Raw genomic sequence first — 27,158 nt, forward strand, 5'->3', positions numbered from 1 at the left:
CGCACCATGTCCACTGTCAACGCGTAGCCGTTGTTCCGAAATTCCATCAAATAGAGGAGCAGCTCTTCTTCCAGTTCGGGAAACTTGCGCGGCTTGCCTCGGAACGTGTGCTTTTTGCAGCTTGTGTTTCCCTTTTGGTTGCACCTTCATCGGACGCACTTCTCGGCCACGTCGAATTTCCTGCCCGCCGCACGCTTACCGACCGCGTTCGAGAGCTAACTCCCAGCCGTGTAGCTTAAGGTGCTTGCCCATCGCGCCAAAACTGCGAAGCTCGGCGGCAGCACGCGAAAGCCACAATCACAACTATTACTGCGAACATGCGTACATGCCACAAAAGGCTCGAGTGGAGCTGGCGATACTGATGCCAGTGTAAATAGTGGAAGATGCAGGTTGCTCTTCCCGATCAGTGCAGAAAGTTCCGTGGGAGAAAGGGCCTGGTGATCCATTCCTTGCACAAGGTGCCTAATATGCAGTTGCATGGTCATGTCAAGGTGGAAAGCCCACTTGTAGGGGCCACATTTAGGATGAGTTTGGTGCTAGGGCACTGCCTCTCGGGTACAGCAATGGCCGCACCACTCAGTTATAATCACCGGAGGCACTTGAGCGGTGTCACCAGAGGTGGGCTGACTTTTTTCCCCCCTCCTTTTGAGTGAGACGTGTGCACTGGGCTCCTCCCTGCATGGGCCTCGCTTGGCACTGTCAGGAGCCCAGAGATAACCAGAGCAGCTTCCCTCTGGCAGCACCTGAAGAAGTGCACTGGCCAGGAAAAGCAGTCTGGGCCAACTCACCACTTGCGCAAGAAGCCGCTCATCAGGGGAGTCTGGGGAGAATGACAAAAGAGAAGGCAGTGAAGGGACACACAGGAACCACAGAGGTGATACTGGCGCAGTCCAAGAGTGAAGACGAGTTGCGGGAGAGGGAGCGTGGCTTCAAGGAGCACCGATGAGCTTGGGCCGTGTGGCGGCTGCTGTCTCCCCCCACACTCCTGTCTGGCGTCACACAGGCGTCACTTTCCCACCACCACACACTCTGAGCAAAGGATCCAAACAAATAGCGCACAAACACTGCATCTCAGACAGAAAGCCAAGCGATCTGAGCATTCATTTGCAAGAGAGAGGGCGACAGAGGCACAGCGAGTGATGGCAGCAACAGGTCGCCTGAACCGATGGAAAACATTCACAGTAGAGCGAGGCCACAGATGAGGAGCTCACTCCAAGCAGACCGCAATAAGGGTCAGCGAGCAGAGTGTTGAACTCACCCAGGAAGGGTAGTGGATGAGGCGGGGAAAAAAAAATGTGAAAAAATAGCGGGTGTTGGCCAAAAGAAAAGCAAGAACAGTGACTGACTGAAAGAACAATGCATGCCTGCTTTGTCATGCTCCATTTGGACGGCGCTAACCACTGTGTGGCATCAAGATTTACGTGGGCTCTCACTATCCTTGTCCAAGGGGCAGCATCATAGGGGCACAGGGTAGGGTGCCTTGGTACTCAGTGGGCCAGCGCAGCTTGCGCACATGCTCAAAGGATACGGACCGCTTCCGTTCAGAACATCCGGCCATCGTTTCCTTCCAGCCTCCCTCGTTTGGAATGCGTCCTTTCTTCATATTTTTATTGCATTATCATTGGAGCCCCTCTGTAAGAAAAAAGTGCCAGACGATTTAACATGGTTAGGCCAAATGCAAATTAGGTGCACTAGCATGTTGAAGGGCAACTCCAGCCATTTTTCGATGTTCATCGATCGAAATGAAATTTTGAGTCTGTATTCTTTATGGTAGTCTGATATCTCATGTAAAATTTCGCACCTCAAAGCGGCATAGTTTTTTCGCAAGCGAATTTTGAAGACAAGCGCTCCTCAACGTGAGCGGCACCCATTGATCGAGCAACTTCTACAGGCCACCCTGCACTGTGACGTCACTAGCATGTCGTCGTGTCAAGCTGGTTGGGTGCGCGCTGGCGTTGGCAGTGCAGGAGAAAACTGAAAATTGGTTTTGAGGAAAGTAAATGACGCAGTAATGGGCACCCGTGGGAGGAGTGAAAGAACAACGGAAGAAAGAGGTGCCGTAGTGTAGGTCTCCGGAATTATTTCGACCACCTGTGCAATTTCGCGCCATCTCAACGTGCCTGATGGGATGTGTACGCCAGAGTGATGGGTCATGGCAACTTCTGATGTGCTGTGGGCTGCACAAATTCTTCATCCGTTACAACGGGTGTGATCTACTATAGGTTTCCTAGCAATAAGAACCTTCACGACAATTGGATGAGAGCTGTCCGCCGTGTCAACTGGTCTCCGAGGAATCATTCCCACTTGTGCTCAGAACATTTCGCGCCAGATTGCTATGAAGACAGTGTGTACCTCAGAGGGAGCTTTGGACTCGCTAAGGCTTCGTTTAGCCGGCACTTGAAGGCAGATTCTGTGCCAACGTTATTCGAGTACAACCGCCCATCGCAGTGGCCAGCTGAACGAAGCGCAGCCGTGAAGAGGAAGCGGACCACAGTGAGCGTGCTCAAAGTATGTTGGATTGTAGAAGTGTAGCTGGAGGGAATTCACCTCCAAAAGCTCGCCGTCGAGACTAAGCTTCGCAGAGAGAGGTCTGTTGGTGATGCACGCCACTGTAAGGATGTTGTGCACCGCGGCATCGTTCCGGCAGCAGATTCTATCATCAGGCTGGGCTGGCCGGCACTCACCACAGGAACAGCTGTCAGCGGGAGCATCTCATTAACTTTTGTTCTGACGACTGTCTCACAAATGCATGTGCGAGAAATGACTCAAATACTTACTTCTCCGAGTTCAGACCGTCTCCATGCTGCAGGTGACGCGGCCTGGGGTATGACTCGGCTAGCTAGCACGGCGGTGGATCATATCTGAAAGGCGACTCGTCCAGTCCAAAATCGTTGAATGAGTCGTCTTCTAAAGACTCGCTGGTCTCGGAAAAGCTGTTCTCCGCACTTCAGTCACGTGACAGCGCGGCTCCGAACTTTGCAGCACGGCGAACACGCTAGTCACGTCACAGTCAATACTGCACGAAGGCACCTCCCCGGTTTCAGTTTCGCAGTTTCGATTTCGAGTTTTCGTTTTTTTGCTGTTTAAAAATTATGTTAGGGTTGCTTTTGAAAACCTTGTATCGTAGACATTACAGGAGATTCTTAGCAACACGAAACAGCCATTAACTTAAAATGGCTGAAAAATCGCCAGAGTTGCCCTTTAACCCTGTCCTTCGCCAGTTGCGGCCACCGTATGCCCTCAAACTTCTTAATCTCATCCGCCCACCTAACTTTCTGCTGCCCCCTGCTACGCTTGCCTTCTCCTGGAATCCACACTGTTACCCTTAAGGGCCAGCGGTTATCTTGCCTTTGCATTACGTGCCCTGCCCAAGCCCATTTCTTCCTCTTGATTTCAGCTAGGATGTCATTAACCCACGTTTGTTCTCTCACCCACTCTTTCCACTCCCAATCTCTATCATTTTTCTCATCATACCTATCATTTTTCTTTCCATAAGCTCACTGCGTTGTCCTCAACTTAAGCTGAACCCTCTTTGTTAGCCTCCTCGTTTCTGACCCATAGGTGAGTACTGGTAAGGGGTTGTATACTTTTCTCTTCCTTGGGTCCATGCAGACCCTAAGCTTGCCGTCTTTCTTCTTAACCAAGACCTTACCCAGTCTGTGGGGCCGTCTTCCTTTACGATGATGCCAGCACGCTCCATTCTTCGCAGGGACAGTGGAACACGCCGGGCTGGTTGGATGATGGGCGTCGCATCTGGTTGCATGTTGTAGGGTCGCTTCAGACAGCTTAGGCCTGGAAGACAGGCTTGAAATTCTTAATCGCTGCAAAGTGCTTACAGTGGCCATTGTGTGCTAAAAGAGGTCCCGGGGCTTTGCTCGCATCCAGTCCTAGTATGGCTTGGCAGCCATTTTTTACAGGAAAGAGCTTGACAGTGTCACCTCCTGTGTAGTCATTCCTAAATGGGTGGTGACACCTCCGTTGGACTCGTGCAGTACTGGACTAGTCGGCATCAACCCGTGTCTTGCGGTAGACCAAGAATGAAAATAGGCTGCCCTGCAACCTGGTATCTATGGTCACTCATAACAATATGTCGGACATAACACTGGTCAGTTGTGGCACCGTCAACTTTACCATGTGTTCTGTGGTAAAATAAACCACTCATAGCAGTGCTGTCATAGCACAAATTAAATCTGGTCATTGAGTGTCATCCGTAAAAGAGATGCTTCAACTGCACGAGCAAAACCACGCTTACAACACCAGTGTGTGGAGCCGACCGACGGACGCAGCGACTCCGCAAAAGTGGGAGACCACACACTCGGAGACAGTGGGCACCCTGAGTGTGCTGCTTGTCACGGCAGGAGAAACGACGGATGCGTTTCACTTTGCAATGGGCCCACGCAGGGAATAAAGTAGGGGGCATTGGGGGAGCAGTCCATTATTAACGTTTCTGAGGGGTGTGCCACTCACAGAAAGAAAACACATTGTTTTTGCATTCTCAGCTGGCACTGGCAGTGTTGTCCCATCTTCACCAACTTGGCCACGGTCTCTGCAGATTTCACCTGTGGCAGGCAAGCTGCTGCTGCGTTGCTGCATTGGCCACGCGCACTCCCAATGAGTCGGTGCAGTGCACACTGGCGTCGTTTTTGAAGCAAAAGCCAGGGTGTCTGGAGATTTCACCTTCGTTTGACCTTCAGATAAAGGAAAGGTGCATGACTGGCCCCCTGGGACAGTGGGCACCTAAGTCGTGCTTTAAGCAACATGGCGGTAGTGACAGAAGTTGTGGCAAAAACGCAGCACTGAAGCCACAGGCTGTTGGCGTTCATTGCGTTCCTTGGCATTAGTGTTGACAATGTTTTGGACTCTGATGATTTTAAGGAAAGGAAGTGCGCATAACTAACTCCTTGGGCCAGTGGACGCCTGAATCGCACTTTGAGGTATACGTGAGGTGGTTAGAGAGAGATGTGGGCTGCATGCGTTAGCGCTGACAGGGTGTTGGTAGGCGCACGTGGCACTGCAGCAATAGGCCCCAGTGTTCATTGGCTGAGCAAACTCTTGCGATCAACCATGAACTGCCACCTGCCAAGCTGGGCGCGGTGCCTACCCAGTGTCCGGAATGCAGTCAACATTACAGACGCCAAGCCGATACATCATAGCTTTCGCTCTCTGACCAGGTTCAGCAGTAGTTGCACCGCAGCTAATTTTTCCTCTTGTCAGCTGTCTCTGTACCCTCGATTCTGCATGCTGTTTGGATTTATTCGTAAGGATTACTTCTGGAAAGCTGGCTGGATGCGGAGGCACACGAAGCTCCTGCCCGTGCAGTGATGATTGTGGCATGGTGAGTAAAAGAATTCTTGCACGCTGGTGATGCAGCCGTGACTGATTCACCAGCGAGACGATCGTGGCACCTGTCACCAGCGTAGACAGCAATAAACGGGAACCTTTGCAGGTTGTAATATTGTAGCAAAAGGTCGTCATTCGACCTACATCAATTAGTAAATCCGGATAATTTGAACTACTAGCACATTCCTGGCCAACGCCCATGTAAGTCTGTGGCGTCGTACGCTCGCTAATTCGGACACTACGTGTCTCGCACCGGTTAATTCCATTGCGCTCCCAAAGGGAGCCTGCGTCCAGGTATGACTGGCCTGACGTGATCGACCAGGTAGCCCCACTCAAACCTGAATTCTGTGCTGCATAGTCATCCGTGCACCTGAGATGTGCGTACAACACCAGGCATGATGACCAACGCATGTCTCCGTCTCAAAATCAGTCGGACCGTGTATTTTTGGTTTTGCTTTTCTGAGCTTCGCACAAGCCCGTAGCAGCCAGCTAAGCGAGCCCTGTGGCGCACCGTTTCGGGCGCTGATTGGCACAGTCGCATTCACGCATGTGGTTCTTTCTGCAGTGCTTCCAGTGTGCCGAAACTCTGCGCTCGTCACGTGGCATGCTCTGCTTGTGCAGTGAAGCCTCCTCACATGGGACACTACTGCCTGTGAAGGGTTGACGCAGTGGAGCTCCGACACTTGTGCATTGCAGCATGAACATTGTTGGCGAGGCCCTGATCACTCTCCTCCGCCTGTGCAGATGGTGGGGGACATGCTGGTGCGTCTGCGGCGGGAGCTGGTGGGGCGGGAGGCCCCCCTGGTGCCCCAGGTGGACACCCTGCTGCTGCTGGACCGCCAGGTGGACCTGCTCACCCCCCTGGCCACCCAGCTCACCTACCAGGGGCTGCTGGACGAGGTGTTTGGCATCCACCACAACATAGTGCGGCTGCCACCCACCCTGGAGAAGGAGGGGGGGGAGGGGGGGCTGGCCTCCTCCGAGGGCCGCCAGCTGTGCCTCAACTCGGCCGAGGAGCTGTTTGCCGAGCTGCGGGACCGCAACTTCAACGCCGTGGGACCCCTGCTCAGCCGCGAGGCCAAGAGCCTCACCTCACAGTACGAGGTGAGGGGGGGATCATCTCAGGCAGCAGATCAGGCTAGACGAAAACCACACAATGACTGAGTCACTGTGGCGGTCACCTGCTAATCCCAATGCTGTGGGTTCAATCCCGGTCATGGGGGCCGCATTTTGACTGCACGAAATGCAAAAGTGCACACGTGCTCTGCAATGTCAGCGCACGTTGAAGAACTTGAGCTGGTCTACGTTAATCTGGAGTTCGCCACTACTGCACTCCTGGTAGCCCCCCATGTCGCTTCGACATGTTAAACTCCAAATATACACTCGAACCCGAGTACACTGAACGCTGCTTCAAGGAACTATTTCAGATTCCCCATCAGCTAGCCACAGAAAACAATGCATGCTAGTTCTCGCCACAATGAATCATCTTTTCACGTGCGTTTCCACTTCAACAAAATTTTTGTTCAGTGGAGATGGGCGTAACATTTACTTTACTACAAAACAAGCATAACTTTACCCGTCTGCACGCTCATAGTGTTTAATTTCACTGAAAATGCTTGCTATAATCCATGTGTGCCCCATAGTGCGAATGGGTGGCGCCATTCGATATCATCCGTCATATCATCAACCGAGAAGCGCAGCGGGGCCAGCCCGGTGTTTCGTTTGTGTGCTGGACTCGGTGCCAAGGTGGCAACATTGTGCAGAAAGTGTAAGCTCCTTTCTTTGGAGGATGAAGCCGAGAGGCCTCAAGCGGGAGGAAGAAAAGTGACATCTCCAGTGGCACGCTTTCAGCCATTTTGAAGGTGAAAGACTCCATGGTCGCAGCTCTTTGTTCGGGGACGTTCGGCAAACGCAAGAAGTTGATGCAAACGGCACACAAGGATGTTGAAAAGGCGTTGTTCATGCAGTTCCTCAACATGCATGTGAAGAAAATGCCCATCGGTGGAAGTGTGCTGCAAGAAAAAGCACTGAAATATGCTTGCATGCTCGGCATTGAAGATTTGCTTGCTGACACATTTCAAAGCGTGGCATGACATTGTAGCGAAAGTGTTGTGTCGCGAGTTGCCTTCTTCAGACATCAGTGGCACATCGACTTGGACGGCTGTGCCGGAGGTAATGAAAAACTACGCCCTGTCCGACATTTACAGCGCAGGTGAGGCAGCATTTTTCTATGAACTGCTCCCTGCAAAGGTGCTGGACATAAAGGGCCAACCATGCAGTGGAGGCAAGCCCAGCTGTGACTCTGCAGCCACCTGGACAGCTCCGACAAGCGCTTGTCATCGGCAAGAGTGTGAAGCCTTCAGAGGCGGTAAGCGCTTGCCAGCTAAATATGTGGCATCTTGGATGATGCGGGCAATCCTCCGGGATTGGGTCATGAGTTTTGAGCGTGGTATGAGGTTACAAAATCGGAAGATGTGTTTGTTGGTTGATAATTGCTTGGCTCATAATTTTGAGGACACTGAGCTCGAACAGGTGGAAAGGAGTTTTTTTCCGGCAAACTGTACCGCTTTGGTTGAGCCGTTGGACCAAGGCATTATTAACGGTGTCAAAGGTGCTTACCAGCAGCGGTTGATTCAGCGGCAGGCCGGACGGCCAACCAAAGGGGACCTGATCGGCACAGCATGGATGGCAGACCATAATTGAGTCCTATTAAACATGGCGCTGAATCAGTGTCCAGCTCAACGGACGACGACCGCGCCCTAACAGAGCCTCCCTCCTCGGAGGCCATTGCGGCTGCACTTGAGGGCGCTGGAAACGTGCCCGCGGATGTCAACCTCGATGAATACATCGCCGTTGATGTGGATGTGGATTTGTGGATGGCAACTCGGCAGGCATCATCATCAGCAACTTCCGTCACCGCCATGTGCCATATTTTGGGCACCTTTGGCTAGAAGACGCGCAGCTGTAGTGCTCTGCACAGCCTTTGCGCTACTTTCCACCTTGTGGCATGTCTGGTTGCACTTGTGAGAGCGACGGTGGAAAATTTGCAGTGGTCGAGGGACCTGACTGTCATCCCGGGCGGATTTTCGGAAAGGCTTTGTCGGGCCGCACGTCTCAGCGAAGCTACAAGCCAGTATTACTGCGATCTGTCGACAGTGCGCGTTGCGGCGTAATCCGAATAAAGAAGGGCTAACATCACTTGGACCGGACTCGACTACGAGCAGGCACACAGCAGGGCGAAATGCAAGTGGATCCGGTTACGGGCACTCGATCAGCAGTGCCTGTGCTCTGGCTGTCGGTGCAAAATCACTCACGCTGTAGCTGTTCACATGCATAGTTTGCTGACTTTAGGTCAAGGTGACAGATCACCGGAGTGCATGCTAAGCCGGAGTGTGCAGGAAACACGCCGCTGCAGCTGCAGGCCTCTGTCATTTGCTGCAGGTTCGCAACAGAGAGAATGACGGTGCTCCTTGCCACGCCACATCGTTGTGTTCTTAATTGCGCACACGGCAGTCACTATGAATGGTTGAGATGCGGATGCTAGCAAATCCAAAACAGGCGTGCTTGAGCAACGTTTGGATTTTGTGACGCACCGAAACAGTCACCAGCATCGGAAACAATGCATGTCGTTGAGTGCACCGAAGGTGGCACCTTTATATCTGTGCTCGCTATACAGTGGAAGGGCTACACGGTAGAAGGAACTTTTTGCAGCTCTTGCAGTACTTATATCATTATTGTTAATGTCAAAACGAACAGGTCATGGAGGAAAAGAAAGAAGCATGGGCTCTGGATACGCAGCTTGTTTCCGTGCGCATCTCTTGCGCCGCGCTGGCTGCAGAAAGGCACACAGCAGCATGCCGGCATATAGCTTGGAGCAGAGAGCCAGTGTCAAGGGCTAGGACAGAGAAGCAAGGAAATAGCGCTTGTTGCGGCCGTACTTGTTAATCCGGCCCGAGCGCAGTCCGGCAGGCATATGCCCCAGCAATGGTGGAGGCACCACACACACCAGATGGCGCTGAATTCTCTAGAGGTTCTACAGAAGAGGTCCGTCCGAAGATGAGAGCGCCGTCTGCATTGCATGTGGTGGACGCATCTGAGACCCCTTGGGGTTCCATTGGTGCGCCTGACGACGACATCGCAAGGCAGTTGTGGGCCGGGGGTGAAACTCACAACGCTCACAAAATTCAGCGCTTAAAATTTATGTTCCTTCTTAAAAATAACCTTCTTGCTCTAACTCCTGATCCGTACATAACACTACTTACGGCACGCCGAACACGACATCGATACGATGACTCTCTAACGCCATACAGCACCAGAACTAATGTTTTTAAATACTCTTTTTTTCCTCGCACGATAACAGATTGGAACAACTTACCTCTGCCTCTTCTAACCAGCATTGATTCAATTGAAACCTTGAATTGCTCTTGAATATTTTTCTTGTCTGCTTTTGCCTTGCTGCAAGTCTGACATTTCATTTTTGCATATTTCATTCATTGACTTAGTTCTGTTTGTTTGACTTTCCCAAATGAAGAGCTCGGTTTGCATTTCGTTTAGTCCTTGTTTTGCTCATGTTCTATTGCTCAAAGAACAAGTGTTTTGAAATTATTATTTGCTATCTTCGTTCTATACACTGATGTCATTTGTATGCCCCTCCTGCTTGGGCCGTAAAGGCCTGCAGTATTGAATAAATAAATAAATAAAATAAATAAATAACGCTCATGTCCACTAAAAGGACACAAGCCAAGGTGACCGAGTTTGTCGGAAATACAAGGTGTGACACAAAAAAGCGAGGCTGCTCCAATAAATTATTGTACTTACAGAATCAGTTCTCTGTGACATTACCACCTTCAAAGTAGTCGCCTACAGCATTCACACACTTCTGCATTCGGTACTGCCATTGCTGGTGACAGTTCTGGAATGAGGTTTTTGGGATGCCCTTGGGGAGATTCTTTGTTTTTGCTTGAACCTCTTCAGCTGAGGTAAAATGGGTTCCCTTTAAGCAAGATTTAACTTTACGAAATAAAAAAAGTCGCATGGAGCCAGATGAGGAGGATGCCCCAACACAGTAATGTTTTTGCTGGTCAGAAACTGCTTCACAGATAGGACCATGTGACCCATCCATCATTCCACTACTGTGACCTTTTTTTCCAAATTTTTTCATGAAGTCTTTTCAGTACTTCAATAGAGTAGCGTTGATTAACAGTCTGACCAATGGGAACCCACTCAATCATTGCAAATCCATTAATGTCAAAGAAGACAACATTCTCTGTAATTTTCATTTTTACCTGCGTGCGTTTTTGGGTCTTGGAGATCCTGGAGACTTCCACTGCATTGACTGCCACTTACTTTCTGGGTAATAGATAAAAACCATGTCTTATCCCATGTTACAACAGATTCCAACAAATTTGGCTCGGTTGCAATGCGTTCAACACGTCTTTACGGCACTGTTCTTGGTCATTGGGCAGAACTTTTGGAGCAACCTTCACACAAATCTTCCTCCTGTGTATTTCGTCCGTTAAAATGCGTCGAACAGCTTCTCTATCCAAGTTAACCAACTCTGCCACTGCACGAACACTTAATCTTTGGTCACCACGGATCACATCACGAACTGGGGCAATGTCTTGGTCTCACCTTGGGCGCCCTGCACGTCCCTTCCCCCTGTGCCAATCTCCGTAAGCCTCACTTGAAGTGTTTCCTTGGCTGATTTCTCTCAGGAAACTTGATTTTGGTTCACTGTTTGATTTTTACATCAGGCATTTTTCCCCCAGCATGTGTTCACTGAGTGACGCAGCACTTCCGACTGGCGTCCCCTCGAAACTGGCCCCATGAGGTGTGTGGGATGGTGTGAGCAAAACAGTTGTGGCCGACTCCAGCCCTTTTGTCAAGCCGCACACACGGATGGTGTCTTCGGCTGACGGCACTCGGAAGTTTTCTGCCCCACATTCGGCTGGATGCCACCTGTGCAGTGCCGTACACTCGAGTGGGATGAGCACGACACGCTTGCGCACCACCGCGACGGTGGAGCACGGTGCAGTTTTGTCGTGTAGCGCGCACTAGCAGACGACGCTGTTCATGCTCGTTGGTTGATGCAGCATCGACGAAGAGGAAAAATGGACGAAGCATAACAATTGGGCACATTTTAAAGAAATGTTGAATATTATAGCAGCTGCAATACAATTCACGCAGCCACCGGCTGGCGAGCCATGTGCCTTCCCTTATGAGAAAATTAAAGGTTTGCGAATATTTTTAGTCCTATGACTTCTGCCTTAGCTCATGCAGGGGGCGGCATATGCCATTCATCCGGCATGCCTGCACTTTATAACATCGAGCTTTTTGCCAACGTATGCGCAGGTTAAAGGATATCAATAAAGTGACAATGTGGGGCGCTTAGTGGGTTAAGAATCACCCGCTGACATTTTCGGAAGTTACTCTAGCTGAAGCATTGAAACTGGCAAGTATAACGCCTTGGTGTGGTGTCTTACGAACCTGCGCCCCCATAATTAATCGCAGTATCTCGCGACCAGGCTCGTGGGTCCCGCGTTTAACGTTTATTCTATCAACGCCTGTTACAAGCGCAGTACTGCACTGTTCTGAAGAGGCTGTCGCTAATTATACAAACTGTTGACTGCGCTCATCGGCCTCTCGTAGGAATAGCCTCTGAGATCATCGGAAGTCTCGGAGGCCTCGGTTAACAGGCAGCAGAAAGAGCAACGGCACTCTGCGAGTGTTTCGCACGTTCGGCTGATGTGCAAGTAGACGTGCCACTCGTGTAGTATTTGACGTCACTTCCTGTGCACCGGCATGGAGGCAGTGCGTGTCAGCCGAAGACAACCATTAGTCTTGTCTCCTGTGTGTCACACCTCGTAAATGATATTTTTGAACAGTGCAGTCAGATTTTTGGGCTGATTTCACCACAACTAAGTTTCTGCTTCAATGAAATTTTTCGTGCACCCCGTGAATTTCGTTGTAGCAGGGTTCGACTGTATTACTGCCGTTATTACAAATTAAGGGATGTATAAATTTGTGCACTTTATTTTTTTCAAAATCTCAACAACTTTGTTGTTCGCGATGAAAGTAAGCAAGGCAGGCTTGTGGCAACGGTAGAGGCATCATTGTTGCTTGCGACAATGATTACGCTCAGACAGATGCTACAGCAATGAAATGTAACTACGATGGAATGATTTTCTTTTATGCTGAAATTCTGATGCTTATAAGAAAAAAAAAGATGCCAAACGCTAGCGGGTAGCTTTGTCCTGCTGTTCTCGGCATGCTAGATGTTGAATTATCTGCCTCTTGCACTAGAGGCTCTTGGTGTTTGTGAGTCAGTGTTCTTTCGTTGGTGTTCTTTTGTGTTGAGCGGGAGCATACGTGGGCTGCAGGTGGGTGAAGAGTGAGTGACCGGACGGAGTCTGCACCAGGGGCTGCACACACATGCCGCAGTTATACAGGAGGCCGGTGAAAGAAACATGACTGCAATGTCTAGTGGATGCAACTCCAGACCGAAGGCCACTCAAAGGAGCCCCTGGCCTCTCCTGCCTTGGACCAGCTAGCGTGAAATTGCAGATGAAGGGGGAGTCACCATGGCTTAATCCTCAGCGTCATGAAAATGGGTCAACGATGTTGGCTGGGGGGCCTCCTTTGAGCCGCTTTGTTCCTGGGTTGTATCCGACTGCAGAGTTTCGTTTACCAATGCCCTCAGTCATCTCCAAAGCCCCTTTGTTTTATTGTTGTGTATCTCAACAAGTTCCCTGCCCGCACTTGACTGGGTCCAGTCTCGGCATGTGCCTCAGTTCGTGGTCTGCTGAAGTGTGTCCCACAAGAGCGCAGCTCTGAGGACGCAGTGCGAGTACTGATCTCGTGGTTGGCACAGGGGGGGACCACTGCACCATGAGTGGTGCTCAGCTGCTGTTCGATCCCGGCTGGGGCGGTGGTGCACTGTGCCTCTCCACTGCTCGTGGCCTGAGTCGCTTTGGGAGGAACTGATTGTGGCAGAGGCATTGCGTGGGGGCACCTCTGCAAGGTCCGTGCTCAACTAGCTGTGCAGGCTCCTCAGGGGCAGACCATTCTCATCTGCCTTCTATGCAGGCATGGGACATTACTGCAGGGGGATTGTCTCTCAGGCGTACAAAGACCAAGCACATCGCACAAAAGAGGCCGAGGGCAGCATGGTGGGTGGGACACACTAGCCACCTGTTTTCTTCCACTCCATTCATTTATCCCATAAAGGAAAGAATGAATGAGCATGCAGCCTGTCGAACAACTTTCGAGTGATCGGTTCTAGGGAAATATATTACGGGGCCTTTGTGTAGGTGCTTGGCGTGAAAGAGTAGACGTTGATGGTGCTTTCGCTTCCTCCCTGTCTTGTCCGTTAGCCATTCCCTTGTTTGCCAGTAGTGTAACTCAATGGCCACACCCTAGGCATACGCTGGAGCCACATGCAGGGCACAGATATCTGTGCATGTCAGTGCGTGTGCACACGGGCTCACGTCAGCAGTGGTTTACAACCATCAGAGGACTGCTCTCGAGCATCCCCCAAGTTTTGTTGACATCCCTGCAGCTCCCATCGCGGCTTGGCATTCTTCCAGTCGGAGGGAGCCAGAAGCATGCGTGCCCCTTTTCGACATCCACCACGGCGCAGGTGCACCGAGGAAGTGTTGCCGCTCTCTAAGACCGCGCACGTGCATAGCTTGGACTCACAGTGGCTGAGCTGTGGCTGTCGTGGGTCAGCCCAATCACTCTTGTCAGCAGCATTGTCTTGCACAGAGAGGTCAGCCAATATATGTCATTCCAAGCGGTGTGCTTGAGCGTTCATGTCAGCTTTGTGGGCGGTGGTGCATAACTTGAAGGGACATGATGCTGAGGCATTCAGGCTGCGTACTTTTGCCACGTACGCTGTCAGAACGCCCATAGCTAGGATGTTATTGCCTACAGACTTGCATGCTCCAGAACTTTGCACACTATACCTTAACCCATTCAAACCGTTTTTGCGAGTGCCACATGTGGTGCACATGTGCACTTCACAGTTACGCGCATTTAGAGAGCACAATTGTTCAGCACACCAAGTGCCACTGGCTAGCACACCCACCGAGCTCTGTTTCCATCGTCACCAACATGAGTTCCAGCCGCCCACTCTGTGGCCAACTTGTTACCAATGAGCCCAGCTTGGCCTCCACTGTGTCGGCCATTTGCCCAACAATCTCTCCAGTAATGCCGCCGCGAGTTTTAGCTGCCACCACCGTACCCAGCATCTCTCCCAGTATTATTTCCAACGTCTTTTTCATGTGAACTGCACGTAACACTTCTTTATGTTGAGGCACATTTTTCATGTATCACTCCTCATAATTTAAATTACTTTGCAAAAATCCTAACGAGCGCACCACCACTTTGTTTCTTTAAAGAAAAGCGAACAGAGAGGAAGCCAAATGTATCAACACTCTGTCTGGAGAAGACAGATGAGCACTGTATGATGGTTTGTATGAAGAATAAAAACTCTGAAACAAGTTGGTGGGCAAAAAGTGCACAACTCTATCAAGGGAGCAAAAAATTGTGTCGACGCATGGGCTCTCTTTGATATCGCCAAAGGAAAATAATAAAAGTCAAACCTCGATATAATGAACACGGATATTACGAATTATTGAGTATATCGAACTCTTCGTAAATATTTTGACTAATTCATGAAATTTCTACTCAATATATCGAACACTGTTGGCCATGAAACGGGTATATCGAACTCCCCGGCGCGCCAAACTGTGGCAGGCGGCAGGCTTCGCCGCATTGCATAAGTGACTGGTGGTGATGCGGCACGCGTTCGCACCAAGGTTTGCACTTTCATTTCGCCAACAGCGGCGTGTGCAGTCCGGCAGTCAGCGCCCTGCAGGAAGCAGCACCATAGGTGGTTGCAAGCATGCACTAACAATCCTGCGCTCATGCCGGCTGTAGCGGAGGTGGTGGAAACGGCGGCGGCTTTCGCTCTGACGCACCGCTTTCCACGCGACACGGCTGTGATGCGGAGAAGCCACAGTAGCCGGCGCTTAACCTGCGGTGCTGTGCGGGGGAGCCAACCTAACGCGTTCGGTTTTTTGCGGTCTTCAGAATAGCCACGAGCGTCTTTGAAACGCCACCAAAACCTGGGAAAACATCTATCCGCTTCTCTTGTAAGGATCGCCAGAATTGCTGTCCTTTCAATGACTAAATTGCGCCGTTATTATGGTGCTATGGCATAGAGTTTCTTACTATTACCTAGAGGGAAAGCTGGCGGCGCTGCACTTCAGCCACCATGGACGCCCAAAGCATCATGGGGCGGTGAGCTACTTGTTGCGGCACAGGCGTAATTTTTTGGGAACATGGAGTGGCACTACTAAGACGTTTCATTCCGAAAACGCTGTTCGTGTGTGCGCAGACGACTTTCGCGCGAACGCAGTGTGCAAAACTCATAGTAGTGAAAACGCGACGACACACGACGCCAATAACAGGTTTCACTTTTCTGAAATGCCATTAAAAACCTCTTATAGTGTTTAAGCAACAACATATTTTTTGAAAATATATTTTCTCTTAAAAGTGCGCCTGTTAATTACGAAATATTAGTTTTTATAGTGTTGACTACTTGGCCAATAGGAGAGCGAGTCGTCTCTTATTTTGGGCGAACTTTGCACTTAAATGCTTTTCTGCTCGTTTGTTGCAATCATTAGACAAGATATTGAATGTTAGGACGTTTGTAATTATCAAACAGCTTTATTTTTTTATTATTTTTTGGCCAAAAGTTGCAGTTCCGCAACAAGTAGCTCACCGCCCCATGATGCTTTGAGCGCCCATGGTGGCTGAAGTGGTCTCGAGGGGTCGCCACGCAAACTCCCATAGACGGGCTGCCAGCTTTCCCTCTAGGTAATAGTAAGAAACTCTATGTGCTATGGTTATGGTTATGGTACTCGGCTGCCTGAGTCGCTTTGGTACGTTAAACCCCTGTAAACCATAAATTTTCGTATCAAGTAATTAACGGACATTACAAAGTGGATTTTGCAAACATCATTTCTTTTTCATCCCAGTAAGCCACAAGGCAGTGTCATAATCTGGCAATAACCCCTTTTCGCACAAATGCGGATACTACCTTAGAGTGCTCATTTTTCCTAAGTGTCAGTGACTGGAATGTACTTACAAACAATGAAGTTCTTCAGTCATCCTTGAAGTTGTGTGAGTGCCATTTGAAGGTTTTCAACAAGTTTTTGTCGTGACGTATTTTATTGTGTTGGTTTTTTTCTTGATTGCACTGTGGAATTGTGCCGCTGTTTTGATTTATCCCCCCACTCACTTGAAATAAATGTATTCTTTTTTTTTCCCCTGCTAAAATCCGTCCATGGGATTGCAATATGTGTAAGTAAATGATAAAGATAATTGTTTATAAGGCAGAAGAAAAAACAACCCGCGACCTGAGAATTTCACGTTGGGTGCACTACCAACTCGGCTCTGACGATGTCTTTCGGGGGCACTTGTGTGTAGCCTTGTTCACCAGCGTCGCCCTCGTTGTCACCACAGTGGCTAAGTGGAGGTTGTGAGAGGGTAGTACTACCTCAGATCATGTTCCGTTGTGGATTCGTGGTAGTGCAGGACATATTGTGCACTTCCCCTGCTTCCTGATTCAGTTATCTTTAAAATATAGTTACCCTATTAGTCTGCCATTGATGAGCACCACGAATTGAAACATCTTTGCATGCTGCCACTGTCCGAGGAGCACTAGGGACTAAGAGCTTTGAGTGGGGCTATTTTGACAATTTCTTACCATTGGTGCAACACTTAAAGGGGCTCTTGGAGAAATTTAGGTTGTTGGAATCTCTGAAGCTTCTGCGTGCAGAGTAGTTTTGCATTTGAAATGGTGCTGTAATCAGTGATTGAATCATGTTCTCCTCGGTGCACTGGAAGAGTGCGGGGAGACTCGCCTGATTGTTGCCACCCAGCAGCAGTGCTGCTTCCTCTCCGGATGTGTGCGTGCAGGTGCGCCACGATGCCCGCACCATCGGGGAGATCAAGCAGTTTGTGGACCGGCTGCCCAGCATGCAGCTCAAGCGCAAGTCCCTCGCCAACCACACCTCCCTGGCCGAGGAGATCAAGAAGGTGACCGACCGGGAGGCCTTCTTCGAGAACCTGGCCGTCGAACAGGGTAACAGCAGTGCCACCAGGGGGGATTCCAGTGGATTCCCAGATGAGGCAGGCTGGCAGATGAGACTAGCAAGTGTAGGCTGGCCAAAGCAGGCCCTCCAGTGGACGCAGTCAGACTGATGGTGATGTGTATACCAGGTGTTTCACCTAAGAGGTTCTGTAACGAGTTAGTGGACCGAGCAGTGCCGAGAGGCGGACCGGCTCGGCGGTCACCATCAACGGCTAGGCTCCAAGAGACGGACGATGATGCACCACGCTCCACTGCGCAACTAACAACCGCTCCTAGAGCTGCGTCCTTTTTATTGCCTTGCTGCCTCGCAAGTTCTATCCCGTCGGCACCGGGTGGCGCCACAAAACAAACATGAAACCGAAACTGTAAAAGGTTGTGCAGTTTTTAAAAAGGCATTTTTTGAATGGCAAGAGCACATTGTTCAGCATAGCATTCCCAGTGGTGTAGCGCACCAGAATACAGTAAAGACACCCTAACTACTAGGCTGAGTTACTAATATTGAGTAGTTAGCTTTTTAATACTGCTAGTTTCCTTATTTACTGGGAGGCATGTAGCTGATTGTAAATAATGTGCATATCAGTTTAGAATTTCAAAAACTCTGTTACACTCACTACCGTGTCCCAGCGAGGTGCACTGGAGGGGTTGCTTTGCCTGCAGGCATCTTGAAAGCGCATGCATTTTGGTGCAATGCCCCCAAAATTTGTTGGGCTGCAGTGCTGAGGGCAGTAAAAACCTGCATAGATATCATGTGTAAGGGCTGTGGTTTTGCCTTTGCACTGCACTGACATTTTCTCCTAAAATTTTGCGATTGCGCATTCCTCTTTTATGTTGTGACATGCGTTTTAATGATGAATTGCCGCAGTGCCAGCAAATCCTTGAAATCGGCATTCCATTTAAAGTGTGGATGATATGATGTGTGAGACAGGCTGCTGGATCAGTTTACTGGCAGCCATCACGTGTTTCAAGTTGGGATCCTCCCAAGATCTGGCGCTGGACTGACAGTTCTTCATCCACGCCTGTGGAGGTGCTCCTTGCCTGGCCTGCTTTTCCACTGTTGAAGGCCTTGTGGAAGTCAGTTATTGTGTGACGGTAAAAGGGCAGGTCTTTTGTGGTGAACTGCAGCTTCAGTGCAAAGCACGCTACGCCTAGTGACGTCATACGCGCATTCCGCTGGTGTCCAAACTGGGCGGCTGTGTGGGTATTCCAGCAACACCGAGGCACCGTGTGTTCGAAGCCCCACTTGGGAGTCCAGCATGTGGGATGGCACACCCTTGGTTGTACAGAGTGTCAGTTTAGTATTACACTGCTGAAATTATGGGCACAGGAGGGAAAAAAAAAAAATCTTTCTGATTTGCTGGCTGCCAAGTTGGGGCTGACACGGGGTTGGTCCTTACGACATGCCTTGTGTGCCCCTGTCATGTCATTCACACAAGTGGCATTTTTTTTCTTTTTTTTGCTGCCCAGTGAGTGCGCTGCCCCATTCACGGGCTGCTTGCATACTCTTGCTGCCAGCAGCTTGCTGAAATTTTGCAAAATCAGTAATTAGTGCAAACATTGTAATTACTTGATAAAATTAACATTCAATTATATTTTGACGTACTGCACAACTATATTCTTCTTCCCACTCTGCTACTGGCGGCCATGTTTGTATACCGTTGTCGGCTCAGAAGCGTGGTTGTGGATGATATCCTCCAGGAGCATTTTTCATCCTGCAAGATGACTTAGAATAAAAATCATTATTATAGAAATCACAATTCTGAAATTTTCAGGAAACGTGTTTTTGTGTGCTGATTCTAAATATGTCTTTTAATTTCATGTCTAACAAGCTGTTGTGCACTTAGTTAACATTATGCAAATATCTATACTGTCACATAGTGGTGACTGCTGTCTGGGGAGCAGGAAAACATCGAGAACGACTTCTAAACGAAGCTTTTTATTTGAGTGAACTGGCTCCCACGAAGAAATCAGTCACTCGGCGGCGGCGTAGCAACAAGTGTGCTCGGCGGTCGTCGAATAGAATCCCGGCCACTCTCGGCCGTACTCAATTTAAAGCTAATAGCAAACTTTCAGGATTAAGCGTGTAAGGTTGCTACAAAATTCTGGAGCAACGTAGAATCGGTTCTGCCTGCATGCGATCAATCGAGATAAATCTGGGCACGTCTTGCATGACGGACAAAGTGATAAAGCAGCATGCCGGCAGCCTAGAAGCATGAACAAATAGAATGCAGATTCGCGGCATTAATCCCCTCTCAGAGAAGCATCGACCCGATGCTCTAGAGCAGATAGGGTGGCTGGAGGCTAATAAAGCAGACAGTGTGCAGTAAGCACCGAGAATGGAAACATGGTGTCCTTTAGTGACTAAGCAGGGCTTCAGTCTGACAACATGGACGACAACTTCTGGTCGTACGCAGCGTCGCTGGGATGCAATCATTTTCTCAGGGACGACTTCATAGTCCAGTTCACCTATCCGATGAAGAACCTTGTATGGGCTGAACTAGCGGCGAAAAAGTTTTTTACTCAATCCGCGGCGGTGAATGGGTGTCCAAACCCAGACTCGGTCTCCTGACTTGTACTCTGCGTTGCATCTTCGTAGTTGGTAGCGTCTGACGTTGGTCCGCTGCTCTTCTTTGATCCTTAATCGGGCAAGTCTTCAGGCTTCTGCATGCTGTAGGTAGGTGGCGACGTCAGTGTGTTCTTCGGTAGCATTGGGCAGCATGGCGTCCAGCATGATCGTGGACTCCCTGCCATGGACAAGCCTCAAAGGCGTCATCTGGGTGGTCTCCTGCACTGCGGTGTTGTAGGCGAAGACTGCGTAAGGCTGGATGACGTCCCAGGTCTTGTGTTCGGCATCGACATACATGGCGAGCATATTGGCGATGGTTTCGTTCAGGCGCTCGGTCAGTCCGTTGGTCTCCTGATGGTATGCAGTTGTTCTCCGGTGGCTGGTTTGGCTGTAAAGTAGGATGTCTTGTGTCAGTTCCGCCGCAAATGCTGTTCTTCTGTCCGTGATGAGCACATCGGGGGCGCCGTGTCGCAGAAGAATGCACTCCCCGAAAAATTTGGCGACTTCTGCTGCTGTTCCGTTCGGTAGGGCTTTTGCCTCGGCGTAGTGGGTCAGGTAGTCGGTCGCTATAATGATCCACTTAATCCCAGATGTTGATTTCGGGAAAGGGCCAAGCAAGTCCATGCCGATCTGCTGAAAGGGCTTTGAGGGGGGTTCGATGGGGTTCAGAAATCCTGCTGGTCGGGTTGGAGGGGTCTTTCGTTGCTGACAATCTCGGCAGGTTTTCACATAGTCGTTGGGGCTGAGGACTGCGTACTGCGTACTGCACTGGTGTAGGTCAAGGCTGGAGCTTCAACTGGAGGCGGAGATGAAGGGGAGCCAAGCACATGCTGCACTTCTTCGCGCACGATTTCCTCAAGGGTCGCTGCTTGGGGCTGGTTGGAAGACGGTAGCAGGTGATGCAGCTCTTCCCGCAGAATTTCCCGGATGGCATCCCGCAGGTTGCCTCCGAATGCTGTGCCATCCGTGAGGGTAGTCGAGGTCACTTGGGGCTGTTGAGGAAAATGATGGGCTCGTGCTTCCAAGGTTTTCTCAATGGTCGCTGTTTCATGGGTGAATTCAGAGAGTGTCATCGGTGGGTTGCGGGTCAGACCGCCGAAAAGTGCCTCTTTAGCACCACGCATGCACCTTCTTCTTCTCCACCATGTCAGGATCGACACGTTGAAGAAGGTGCTTCATATCTTCTACGTATGCGGTCACATTCTCATTCGGGTGTTGGATGCGTGGCTGTAGGAGCAGCTGAGCTCTTTCTTTCCTGACGATGCTTTTGAATGCCTTAAAAAACTCTTGCTTGAATGATTCTCACGTCGCCAAAGAAACTTGGTGGTTTTCCAACCAAATTCTGGCTGGTCCTTCCAGGGCGAAGAAAACATGGCTTACTTTCATCTGGTCATCCCAACTGTGGAATACGGTGACACGGTCAACCTGTTCCAGCCATTCTTCAGGATCCTCGCCCAGTGAACCGTTGAAGGTGGGCGGCAGTCGGGGCTGGTGTAAAATAATGGGGGATGCTGTCATAGCCATCGGCATTGAGGAGTCCTCCTTTGCTCACGCACGGTCCGGCAGTAGTCCGTATTGAGGTGAATGCCTCTGGAGACGACGGCTGCTTTGCACTTAGTCTTTGGTTGGGACGGCTTTCTCGTGATCTGCTTCTTCGAAACAATTCAGGCTGCTCTGATAGCTACCAGGGGGTGAGGGCGTCAGGGACATCCGCTACCACCTCCACCAGATGTCACGTAGTGGTGACTGCAGTCCGGCGAACAGGAACACAGCGAGAATGTCTTCGAAACGAAACTCTTTATTCGGGCTGACTTGCGCTCGAAAAGAACTGAATCACTCGGCGGTGGCGTAGCAACAAGCGTACTCGGCGGTCGTCGAACAGAATGTCCGCTGCTCTCGGCCGTACTCAATTTAAAGCTGGTAGCGAACTTTCGAGATACGGCGTGCAAAGTTACTACAGCATTCTGGAACAACATAGAATTGCCTCCGCCTGGATGTGATCGATCGAGATAAATCTGGTCGCGCCTTGCATCACAAACAAAGTGATAGACCCATGTGCCGGCAGCTTTGAAGAATGAACAAACACACAGTACAAAGATTTGCAGGAGTATGTATAATGTTATATAATATTATGCAAGTATGCAAGTTTTTAAAAATTTTCTGATGCAGGGAACTTGGTGAATTGCATGGCATTGGTTTGTCTTGGCTGCATGGTATGCAGTAACGGCAAAAATATCATCCTACCTGTCACTTGAGTTACTGGGCACAGAAACAGCCACTTCTGAAACGGGGACAAAAGTTTATATTTCTGTTTCTGGAGAAGAAATGAACGGCGGCGCAACAAGGACACTTAACAAGAGAGGGGACACCACATGCGCACACTACCAACTGTTTATTGCATGGAAAGGTGGCATATTTAAACATACAGCTCAGGCATGACACTCATCGCATTTTTAGCACAGACCCAACACGTGGAAAAGAAACAGCAACATCAGGATAAAAGACAAGAACCCTTAACCTCTGCAGAAAAAACTAAAAGATTTTGATAACAGAACTTTGAGCAGGCCATCTCGTAGCAAAAGCAGAGTCAACAATCGTAGCATATAGGCCAGACAGGTCGCTGCATTAACAACAGAACACGGGAACACGAAAAGTCGTTAGAAAACGGAGGAGATTCGAATTTGCCCCTACATTGTAAAGATTGCAAGTGTGAGCCAGTGCTTAACGGAATAAGGATTCTCGGCAGGAGTCGCGATCAGGTGGCACGCGAAATTCTTGAGGCCTTTATGATCAATAAGAAGGGAAGCACTTGTGTTAGCGACTCCTCAGTATCCCTCCGTAGAAATGAAGTGTCCTTTCTTGACAGTTTTTTGTGACGTCATGTGCTGTGCATCTTTTCAGCTTCATCATGCACCAACTCGCCCCTCAGGCCATTCTTCTGTTTCTGGAGTGGCAACTTGAGAACCCTATAACTCAAATGCTCTGATAGGCAGGATGATAATTTTGACCTTTATTGTATAGCTTGATGTCAAGTCAAACAAATACCATGCAATTCAGCAAGCTTCCTATGGCAAAATTTCTTGAAAGGTATATAGGTACATCTTACATAAGTGTACAAGTGTGAGTATCACATGAAATTAAATGGCACATTTGGAATCAGCACACAAAAACGCATTGTGGTGGTGATAAGGACAGACTCCATTGAGGGGGAACCAAGAACTGCCCCTTTATTCTCGCTTATATGCAGATGGCGTGAATGATAGCGGCCCCGTACACAACACGGTGGCCCCTCGTAAAACAACTCAACTATTACAAAAACAAACCACTTTTGCGCACCTACTTCACGGTAGATGACAAGCACATAGTGTTGCTGGCAATCGTCTTGTTTGTTCTGGCGAACTGCTGCTGTCGTACACTGGTGCAGACTCCATTGATGTATCACCAGGCTGGCACCAGTTTCGATCCGTCTTCCAAACGCTAGGCCCCAGGAAAGTCTCGCACTGCGTCATCAGCCGGTGTTTGGGCCCCCCTCCCTCCTTGGCCCCTCAGCGAAAACGAGGCCCCTCTGCCTGCATCGGCCAAGGGAACCTGGTGTTTGGTCCTCCCGGTTTCAGGGGCAGGTGTTGTTGTGGGTGCCCCTTTTCCGTGGGGCTCTTCGAGAGATCCCTCCTCGGGAAGGAGGCCAGCGCAGGCCTTCTTCTGTGTGACAGCTGGGGTGGCCCTGAATCATCACCCTGATTGCCTCCTGCAATGGTCCTCATTGCAATGCTGCATGTATTGCTTCAGAACGTGCATTGTGGGTACAGTGTTGTAACGCAGTGCTGGATTCCCCTGTCCTGGAAAACATGTTGACATGAACTGACGCCTTACCCTTCTCTCTCCAGGAGTTGCCAAAGCACTTTCACTGGGTAGTTAGGGTGGACACGATTGGGCTGTGGTAGTCAGTGGCTGCGAATCTCGCTGCATTGGCCCAACTAGGAAGCTTTCCCCACGGCTTCTTGGTACTGGCTGCAACGGAGCCATTGGGGTTTATTTATCGGCTGCGTTGCAATTCCTCATCACAGCCTCATTGTTCATGCTCCGTACAGTGCCTGACTCCTGTGCTATCATGACCCACCTTGAAGTGAGTGTCCCTGGGGGAATTCAGCACAAGACAGATGGTTGTTCTGGGATGCGGAAAAGCAGCCGTACTGTTCCCATCAGACAGCCATCCTACCTCAGCAGTTGTAGCTGATTCTTTCCTGTCCTGCTGGATTGACTTCCTCCACCACCGATTCGTCCTCTGCAGGCATCAGTGGCAGTGCACTGCACAGTACCACTATATCCCAACACACCCCTGCACTCCCCAGTGGTGGTGGTCTCCATCAACGACCTGTGCGTCAGTGGTCACATCATCTCCCTGCAAAGACTCCCCCCCCCTCGGTGTCTGTGTAACACAGAAGCAGCCACCTGCAGGTGTCTTCAAGTGTAGCATCCACTGAGGGCCACTCACCTGATGATCCGAGCGGGGCAGTTCCTGGACTGACAGTTAGCCCAGATCCGTGCAATACTACCTCGCAAAGGTTGTGTTCATTCTTTGTCTTTCCAAAGAGTATAATGTCATCGGTGTAGAACAAACATGCCCTTGCAGCCTTGCATCGTTTGCTGAAAGGCGGCTGGTGCTGAAGCACACTCTGTGGAACCTAAGCAACCACAAGCATGGGTATCCCTCTTTGGCCAGTCCCACTGGGTGGCAGGCTGAACCATGCTGCTCCGCTCAGTGCATTATTCCTCTGTGTGCGGTGAAGGGAACGACCACTGCTTTGTTTGGCTGCTCACACAGATCGACGCATAGGCAGAACCACCATACGAGACACCCATTCAGCAGCACCCATCCTTTCTGCCCCTAACAATCCTGTCCATTCGGCTGCTACGCTAGGCCAGGGGCAAGCATCCAACTTTCACCGCAGCTTCATAGAATGCACAAAATGTTTTGCTAGCTTATCAGCAAGAAGAAAAGAAAACTGTGGAGGAAGCAGTTTGGAGCTGGCCGTCACTTGCAGGCACTCCAACATTGAGCCACTCATGTGCAACTGTAGCTGTTGCACCGCATCCAGTCCTAGCCAGGCCTGGGGGAACAACACAAAAGCAAGCTGAGTTGCTCCCACACACGACTGTGGCTGTGAAACATCCCCTGACTGCAGAAGAACCAAAAACTGAGTGAGTTGGTGCATATTGAAGATGTACAAAACAGTGCAGTGACGACGGACAAGACAGAAGTGCTTGTCCTTCTTCTTCCTTCTGTCTTGTGCGTCGTCGCTGCACTGTTTTGTACATCTTCAATATCCCATGACTGGAATTTTCTTGTGGGAAAAATCCCGCAGCAGGGCTGTTGTCAAGGGACACTTTTTGTGGCTTGATAAATGTGGTCTGGCAGAATAGACACCAGTATCCACCACTGACTGAAGTGGCTCGTTTATGACCTTCGTTCCGCTTGTGGACCGCAGTCAGGGCGTCCTCTTGGCAAGGGCTGTTGGGCCGCCTGTACGTCCTGCTCCGCCGACCTGCTGCAGACTGCTTGAAAATGATCTATGCTGTGACATGTGGAAGACCGTTTGCTCTGCATTCTTGTGAATTTGTCAGGTGCCGTGTAGAGTAATGCCTGCACATTGCTGCCTTGTATGTCTGGCCCTTGGCCACAGACCTCCATCTCTGCTGCCTGTGCCAGCGGTGCAAGCTGTGATCCCTCCTTCACAAGCATCTCTCCTTGTCCCGTAGAGCCGCCTCCAAGAAAGCCATCTGTCAGAGGGGGGCCCATTCGGCAGCTGCTGACGTAAGGTGAATCGCCCGACCAGCGCTGGAGAACTGACACACTCGAGTAGCCTTTCCCCTTTAGTACTTACTCTCCTTTGTCCTTTTGTCGTGACTCACATTCAGGCCCACTGTGCGGAGGCATTGTAGGCCTTTTTTCCCAGTGGCTGTTGTCGCTTGCAGAAGGAAGTTTGTGAAATCATCGTGCCACTGCTCCCCGGCGGCGTCCCCAGGAGAGGTGTGTTTTGCCCTGGGGAAGAGCAGGAAGCCAGGTCAGGCAGACCAGCTTGCCAGCTGCCACTGGAGCACCGAGTGATGAGGAAAGACTGCCCCTGTTCTCTGGTGACATGCAGGTGGTATGAATGACAGCACCCCCTGTGCACAACACACATGTTGCCTGATAACTTGGCAGTTGTGGCTGTGATATTAAAAAAAATCTTTAAAGGCCAGCTTCCCCCCTTTAAATAAAACACCGAGTATGCTGTTTGGCTTGTGTTCTTTTGAGATAGGTGGTACCATGTTTGCTCGATCATGAGCGCTCCCTTCTTTTTTTCCATGTTCATGATGTGCTGAGTTTTGAGAAATCTACAGTTACTCCACCCTGATGAGGCTGGCCATACCACCAGAGACAAAGAGGGGTGCACCCGTGAAGTGTACTCCTGCCGCCGAGCACTGCTCGTGTGAGAAGAGCACACTGGCAGCTTTTCCTGGGGTGGTGCCATCTCGGCACAGGTAGCGGCAGCTGCAGATCACAACTGGCACGGCTCTGGAGTGAGGAAGTGTGCTTGGCTCCATGCTCTGGCGCACTGTAAAACAGGGGGTGCTTACATTTGTGCACAGACCGTTGTCCTTCTGTGAGAGGGGGGAACCACAGGAGCGCAGTAATCATGAAGTGCACACGCAGCCAAGCCATTGTGCAACACTGCCTCCTGTGTAGTGCTGTGTGAACGGGGGTGTTTGTAGCAGACACTTTGAATACTTCTTCAACACGCATTTTCAATGTCTGACACACCAGAGCTGCATGGCCTGAAAAGGAGGGAGTGCCCCCTGTGGGGAGGTATCGGTGTCAACTCCGACTGGACCCTTGCTGGGTGTACCCTGCATCCACTCTGGAAGGGGCACCCATGTGCCATAGCACCCGGATAGCTCTATTAATTGCTGTCGATTGGTTGATTTTGTGTGCAGAAGAGTGGCAGAATTCAGGGGAGCCAGGCTTCCTCCCTCACCTCGTGCATGCACAGCACCTGTCATCAGGGCAGGGGCTGCCCCCAGAGATGATCACTCTCTGGGCACACGGCTGTGTCT

General features: G+C 50.3%; 1 protein-coding gene across 8 annotated transcripts in view; it reads left to right on the forward strand.

Annotated features, from left to right (window-relative positions):
• LOC149325734 (vacuolar protein sorting-associated protein 33A-like) overlaps positions 1–27,158 on the forward strand; it is a 98,201-nt gene that overhangs the window by 29,170 nt on the left and 41,873 nt on the right. For all 8 annotated transcript variants that reach the window (XM_089563334.1, XM_089563333.1, XM_089563335.1 and 5 more), the window contains 2 exons: positions 6,085–6,444; positions 17,326–17,491. In XM_089563334.1, coding sequence (XP_089419460.1) covers positions 6,085–6,444; positions 17,326–17,491 — 526 coding nt within the window. The remainder of the gene's footprint in view (positions 1–6,084; positions 6,445–17,325; positions 17,492–27,158) is intronic.

This window comes from Amblyomma mixtum, chromosome 10 (assembly GCF_055824585.1).
Source record: "Amblyomma mixtum isolate Tamu chromosome 10, ASM5582458v1, whole genome shotgun sequence".
Lineage (NCBI taxonomy): Eukaryota > Metazoa > Arthropoda > Arachnida > Ixodida > Ixodidae > Amblyomma > Amblyomma mixtum.